We start from the raw sequence: 8,072 nt of genomic DNA on the forward strand, positions 1-8,072 counted from the left end.
AATGGATTTTCCATTAATTTGAGAACATATATGTTTTGTTAAATGTAATATAATTGTATTTCGTCCACCGGCATGCCATGGGATCATGCTTCTTTCAACATCAATTCAATGTAAGCAAAATTTATGACAAAATTTTTTTTGAATATTTTAGTAATTTTTCAATTAAATATCATGAGACGGTTAGTAACAAATTATAACAAATATATCATCAATTCATCATTTCTTTTCTCATTTGAGTGGTTTTATTTAGAAGCATTTATTAACATATTAGATATTTACATACTTTATATTAAATTATTATATTATTTTATTATACTTTACATACTACTTATTATATTAGTTTCTTCCTTCTAATCAAATGTTTATTTATTTATTAGCATTATTCATCAATTTCTCACTTAAAATATAGTCAAGTTTAATATTATTTAATTTATCTCACATTAAATTTATCTGATAAATTTTTAATCAAATACAATTAGCAATTTTTTGACCAATATGTTTGTGTATAACTAAAATGGCAAAGACAATGAATGATTTGCTAAACTTTATAACTTGATTCTTACTATGTACTAAACACTCGAGTTTATTAAAAAAATAATAATAAATAAATAAAAATAAAATTTTAAAAAAAAACTCGAGCACGATCAACTGTTTTAGCTTAAATCACTCGATTACTCTATGTGCTTAAAGCTCCATTTTAAAGAGACTATTGAGTAGACATGTCAATTGAGACCATTTTTAAGTAGTCATCTTTAAATTTAAAAAAAAAATTAAAATAAACTATTCTTAAAGAATAAACCAATATTATGCTTTCCCCTATAAAAAAAAAACCAATATAATGCATTTAAGATTGAGATTTTGGGTAAGATTATAGAAAATTTCTTATTTGTTCGAAAGGAATAAAAATTGATAAAGAATGTGACATGGACATGAATTGAGATTTGGGAAGAGAAAAGTCCCACAAAAAAAAGTCTTGGAGGAAGATGGTAATTTTAGCTCAGAATTGAGTAAATTATAAAAAGACATTTTTGTCATTAATAAAAGGTAAAGAAAAGTAAAGAGTTAAATGAAGAACAATGTAAAAAAAATCAGTTTTTATTTAATTCCTTATCTATTTTTATCGTATGCCAAACAAGTACACGAGATATTAAAGTCTCAATTCAAGTCACATCCCAATCAACTTTAGTCTTAATTTTCATTCCCACCCGCCAAACACCGCCTAAAGGCCTTAATGAAAATATATTGATTAAAAATACAAAATAGTAACACCATACAATGTCATTCATTTTGTGAATTTTTATAGAAGAAAAAAAACCTTATTTTGTTCAAATTTTCCCATAATGGAGCCTTTTTAACTTTCAAGGGGAATAAGTGAACCCTTATAATCATCAGCTCCTCTAAGCCCACTGCCACAACACCAAATCCTTAGTCGTTTAAATACAAGCCTGTTCAAAAATATAGTTGGGCCCTTGGTAGAACACCAAGGATCATTGCTGGGTTTTATTTCTGTTTGTGGTTGACTGGATAATGTATCCTATGATGTTTAGGGTGACAAATGATTCAAAATCAACTCGGACATGATCCAAAAAATATCGAACTGTAAAAAAGAAACTGAATTAATATATTGATCAGAGAAGAAAACAATCCAACCTGAAACACTAGACACGGAACCTTTCCTAAATATCGAATGACCTTTTATAAACTTCAGCGAAGATCTTCAACTGGATTAATACTTTGTGTTCCTTCTCTAGCGGCTTGAACACTACTCCCCTAACGGTATTTACAATGTGAATTTGAAACATAGTAAATGTTGTCACAAATTGGGAGTCGATGTGGTCATTTAGAAGAGCGAACTGAGCGTGTTCTGATTCTGATTGCTGTGCACTCCATGTGCTCATTCAGAAGAGTGAACCAGGACGTTCCAATTTGTGCTATGCACTCCATGCGATCATTCAGAAGAGTGAACTGAAGATGTTCCGATTCTGGTTGCTGTGCGCTCCATGGGGTCAATCAGAAGAGTGAACCGAGGATGTTCGACTCTGATTGCCGAGCGTTTCTTTACAATGGCCTTAAACATGGAGTTGGTGAAAGCAGAGGCGGCTAAGTTTAGTGATTGTATTATGTTGTAATGCAAATATTCAATCAATACTGATTTGCTGCCATGGTTCCTCCTAGTTTTCTCACTTTCTTATGTAGTATATGGAAATATTATAATCTAATGGCAGGATATATACTAGAGGCAGTGACTAGTGCGCGTACAGATCCTAAACAAACCACAAAATATCAAGTTCAATTCATCAAGGCATACGCTCAATCTTGTCCCTCCAGGCACAACTACATCAACGAACTAACCTATTATCATAATCAAAATAAATATAATTCTCGCATCTATTTTATCAACAGCTCATTAGGGTCAACCAAACCTGTGAACTACAGGATTTATGATCAAGTCATGTTAGTTAAGATAATGAGGTTAAATATTGAGTAAATTGTCAATCTTCTAACATATTAGAAATACAAAAAAAAATTGCTTCTGAAGAGGATTTTCGGTACCATTATTCAATAACAGAAACATCCCCGCTCCAACTACAACAAGCTAAAACATTGGGGATGACAGGATGAAAAACAACATCTACGCATGGCTGATCATAAAGTTTGATTTTCTTAATTAAGTTTGAAGTTTTAACGTTGTAAAAGTGAATTGCACCATCTGATGAACCAGACGCAAGTACTTCTCCATCCAAGTTAAAACTGCACTTTATTGGAAAACCAAAAACGCCATGAGATTCATACCTCTTATACTTGTCGAGTTTAAATGGATGTTTAGTTGAGAAAATAGCAATGTAGTTTCCATTTGACTGAGCAACAAACGATGGATCAAAAGGATGAGATCTAACACAAGGACAGGTATAAGCTTCCACATAAACCTGCAAAAACAAAAACAGAAATTATGTGTTACAGATTGATGTTTCAACAGAAACCAAGAAAATAAAGCGTCTTAGAAAAGAAATTTACTATGCAAGCAACACATTTCCAAATGTTAAGGCAGATGATGTGTTGAGTCACAATGCAAATGAGGCCCTGATGGCCCCGACTGACCTACTATGGCGCAAGGCTAATGGCCTTCACCCTAGTCCTACAACTTAAGATTTCACATTTGTGTTGGAAAAAAAAAACAAATTACCCTAGTAATTGGTGTTCAAGGTATCATGTTGGCTTTCTGAACAAGAAGATACAAAGATAAATAACTATCTCATCTGTATCGTGATCCAATATATGGTAACCGATAAGGGTTTAACATCACTCCATGAAACACAATGCATTGTCACGAAAGCCCGGCACCAGTCCTAAAATCGACACAATTACCCTTTTAATTTAGATCACTCATAGACTAGCGTCGAGCTTTCTTCGCTCGAGAATTACTCCTAAAATCAGAAGGTCAAAGGTTTCCATGTTTTGATACTCAAGGGACCTCGTTTAATCTCAATAATTCTTTCTACCCAAAAACGACAAACGAGCATCTTATTCATAATGAACAAATATAAGATAGAATTAAAAATAAATACTTAAAAATAAAGGTAACCTAAAAATATGCTAAGCAAAAGATAAGAACTTAAGTTAGTAAAATACAGGTTAATAAAATATCCTAAACTAGCTAAAAGTTGAACAAAATTCAGCCATATGCCCTTGGACTCTGGGTGGCACACAAGTTTGGCGCACACACTCATGCTGGTTTACGTGAGATGTCCTCGTTTGCATTCAGAATCTCGCTTGTATTCACTACTTCAGTTTGGCTATACATAACCAAAGACTTCCAAGGAGATTTAACTCTTCAAAGCATTGGAGAACTCATTCGCCGTGTGATCTTCCAGCTCTTCACGCACATTTCCATGTACTCAATTTATAATAGACATAAGAACTACTTAAACTTATACCACTACTACTATAAACTCGAGACTTATGAACTAGGACTACTAATGGTAGAAAATAATTAATAATTATAATGCAACTCAATATAATTAGTGCAATTCATTCAATCCTGCGGGATGCTAGTACGTGACCCAAAAACAGGATTCCTAATACATTTCAGATTTCAGTCCAACCCACCCCACAAGGAAGGCATATGTATAAAACAGCTAACAGCCAGCGAGACAGAGCATTAGACAAGAGCAGATAATTGCAAAGGCCCAGCTTAAAAAAAAGAAACAAGGAGTCAGAGTGCTACCTGATTGGAGAGGGGCACTTCACGAGAAACATCCCAAACAACCAGAGAGTTTTCACTGAGATTGCTATGTGATTCATCACTTGAAGAGATGAACTGCTTGCCATTGGTCATAAATTCAACATCAAGTATCGATCCTAAGCGTCTCACATACTCATGAACCACCTTTCCTGCTCGTATATCCCACAATTTGAGGTGCCCCTTAGATCCACCAGAAAGGAAGAGATTAGAGTTGTGTGGATGAAACTTGATAGCCATCACAGCCTGACTCTCAATGAAGGTCTGAGCTTCCAAACCCTTCTCAATGTCAATCAGCTTAGACGAGCAATCGTAGCCACAGGAAAGTAGGAACTGTCCCCGAGGTGACCACTTCACATCTTTCACAGCGGAACTATGATGGGTAAACACACGTGCTTTTTTTTGTTGCCCATTCCATACATTCCAAATGTAGACACAATTATCCATTCCAGCAGATGCTAAAAGGTGGGCTGTACACTAGATTTAATGAAATATGTCAAAGAGGAAAAAAAATAGAGCTCATAAGGTAAAATGTGCAATGTCAACAGCTCGCCATAATACATTGACTGCAAAACATGGAAATGCATTCACCATTCATGTAGAGGATTTCATTTGGGTTCAACAAAAATATTAACCTTATTATCAGTTTGGTACATGTAGAGTGATTACATTTACTACTATAGGGAAGAGACTCACCCTGACATGCAGACCACTCAACAGTATTAACTGCTTTCACGTGCCCACGTAATTCTATAGACAAATTGTTGGGTAACTTCTTCTCAACAAAAGTGTTAGCTTGCTTCCTCAAAGATAACAGAACATCAGGGCGCAAATATGCACTGGAAATACTGCCCGTTACTGTAAAAGCAAAATTAACGTCAAGTGAGACCTTCAATGAGCTTTTGATAGAAAAAGCAATCGTTGTTCCTAAAGTTCAAAGAAAAATAAGAGACGCAGTTTGTACAAGAAAATAAAGCCTAGGCCCGAAAAAATATTCAATGAAATTATGTTCTGTTTGTATCTTCCATTGCTGAGAATTACTTAAATGAGTTTTATTTGTTAAAAAGTCTCCCTATCATATTGCCCTCAGGACATCACAAACCTAAATGTTTATGCTAGGTGACAAAGAGGTTAAGCTCACACTAGAAATGTAAGATGTGAAAATTATCATATCCCAAAGCGAACAAATAGAAGGATAAAAATACACACAAACATATGCCACAGAACAAGTCATTGCGCAACCACAGGCATTACCAATCACAATCATCAGAGTAAACCTTTACAATTTCCTTTGATCGTAATATACTCTCAAGAAAAAACTACCATCATTTCTCACAACACATTAAAAGAAGAGTAGAAGTATTTATTTAGCTTTCATTGGGCCATTGGTCTCCATAGCAAAACCAACAGAAATTCTGAAGTCTAAACTCTAATCAGTGATGCAACAGAAATTTATCTTTATTTCTATTCATTGCAAATTAATGATCAATCTTTTGCGTCGTTTAATCTCCACAATCAGATTCAGTCAGCTCAACTTATAAGAATCAGTAAAGAAATTACACACAATCAACATTATCTCTTTGCTACCTCAGTGTGACGGAGCTACTTGTGAAACCAAGGCCAATCACAGCCTACCCTGAAATAATAATTGAAAATAGTCGCAATACTTGCTCGTATTGCTGTTAACTAACAAAATGCTAAAATACTCAATCTCAACAATTTTCAACTCCAGACTTAAAATCTTGTTTGTAATGCTGACATGGTAATTTTCGACCCCTCCTCAGTCCTCACATGAAACTATCAGCTAGCATCGAATCCTTTCCATAACAGTAATCTACTTGCCTATATCTTTCCATAACTCTTGCAACTTCTTAGGTAGACTATCCCAATCCTAAAACCCTATAACCCTAAAATTACTTCTATATCCATCTCATTAACAAAAATTTTTCAATGTTCAACAATCGAAAAGTAAGAAACAACAGATCATTAACATACAAAACACTGCAACTCATACAAATTAGACTACTAGCAAATAACAACTAAAAATTAAATATTTACTTATGCAAACAAATTTAAATTTTGTATGCCACAAACAAAAATTGGAATAGATTTTTTACTCAAAACAAATTGAATTCATACTAAAATTAAAATTCATCCATGCGCAATTACAAACTTAATGAAAAAAGCCATACCAGGTGAAGGAGTCAAATTACGAGGAGAGTCAGGCTGATCTGTTGAAAAGGAAGCCATTAAAGCTTTCTCCCTCTTGGATATATACCTACCACTCCCAGTAATCGGAGCTCTACTTTGCGAATGGGGTGCTCCAATTTGCGGTTTCGAAGCCTGATAAGTAGATTTGAGTCGCTTCGATGAAGGTAATTCATAGATTGAAAGGTTTTCCTTTCGGTCTTCTCTACCACCATCATCGCCGTCGCCGTCGCCGTCGCCGTCATCATCATCGGAAGTATTCGAATAGGATTTGCAGAGGAGATCCATTTCACGTAACCCGACCGATGTTTTGCTCGGATTCTTTCGTGGGGATAGGGTCTCGTATTTCACAAAATCTTAAAAATCTTATTAAACTGGCCTATTATATATTTTTTAAAATATTGTAAGTAGGCATGCTCGTATTTATACCTTGGATTATCAATTCTTGTGTACGGCGGCCACATAAATGCGACCAAAGCAATTCCAAGCCCAAATTAAATTTTTTAAAAAGGATTGACATAACTCTCCATCTCCATCAACGTGAGTACTCTACTTTATTGTCAAAATAATCAAATTGAGTGTTAGTTCTTGTAAAAATAATAGAATTTTTAAATGATGATGATGGTTAATAATCTTGAGGTAAATGTGTTGTTTAATAGGAGTAATTATAATTGATAGTATTATAGCTTTGGGTGTTGGTTATTTATGGTGAAGGTAGTTGTGTGGAAATGAAAGTATTTTGATGATGAAGATGATGGTTGAAAAATGGTAAAGTATATTGTTTGAAGATAATATTTGATAGCATGATAATTTTAAGTGATTATTTGATGATAAGTTTTTTAAATGGAAAATTAATACAAAACTCATAATGATATCTCAAAAGCACATTTATTTAAGACATAATCAAAGAGAAAAAAGCAACTTTAGTATAAAACACTCTAATTCTAAACTTTCTTGAAAAAATTACCTTGAATAATACGAACTTTCACTGATTTCTTAACAATAATTCGAACTTTCAACTAACCATGAATAATACGAACTTTGACATGTGTTCCGCTCGCATACTAATTTACTTTTAAATTTTTTTTTTTTCTGATAAAATTAAGGAAAAGAAAGAGCAAAGTATACCAGCATCTTCCTCACGCAGTACAGCATCTTCTCCCTCTTCACAAACCTTCAGCCAACTCCATTGAATCTCTCTCGTTCTCACGCATCAACTACAAAGGTATACACCCTTCTCTACTGCTGCATTTATATACTCCTACTGATGCTGCTGTGCATTTAATATACATCCATTTTGCATGTAAATTTCATTTACCTTGTAAAATTAGATAGATTCATGGCCACATTATCTCAATTTGAAATATATGTAATAGCTGCGACTTAATATAACTAGTGGCTAATTGATTTGACTCAAATGACAAACCAGAAAAATGCAAGTTAATGTAAACAAAATGAATCTGCAGGAAGCACAACAAAAATGTAAGCACCAACCAAAAAGGCCCCATAGGCTTTCCTCCAAAGCATTAACTTTAGCAAACTTATGTACAGATGGAGAAAAAAGAAAACAAACATTATAAAGCTACATCAAATCAATAATATTTTAAAATAACAGGAAGTCCAA

The 8,072-nt window shown here is 33.8% G+C and overlaps 1 protein-coding gene across 1 annotated transcript; it reads right to left on the reverse strand.

Annotated features, from left to right (window-relative positions):
- Positions 1-842: 842 nt before the first annotated feature.
- Positions 843-7,109, reverse strand: LOC130818038 (uncharacterized). Its single transcript, XM_057684065.1, has 4 exons — positions 6,433-7,109; positions 4,937-5,098; positions 4,226-4,710; positions 843-2,927 (listed from the first exon to the last, which is right to left on the reverse strand). Exons 1-4 carry the CDS (start codon positions 6,734-6,736, stop codon positions 2,556-2,558), a joined length of 1,323 nt encoding a protein of 440 aa, XP_057540048.1. The 5' UTR covers positions 6,737-7,109; the 3' UTR covers positions 843-2,555.
- Positions 7,110-8,072: the final 963 nt, after the last annotated feature.

Source organism: Amaranthus tricolor, chromosome 7, assembly GCF_026212465.1.
Source record: "Amaranthus tricolor cultivar Red isolate AtriRed21 chromosome 7, ASM2621246v1, whole genome shotgun sequence".
NCBI lineage: Eukaryota > Viridiplantae > Streptophyta > Magnoliopsida > Caryophyllales > Amaranthaceae > Amaranthus > Amaranthus tricolor.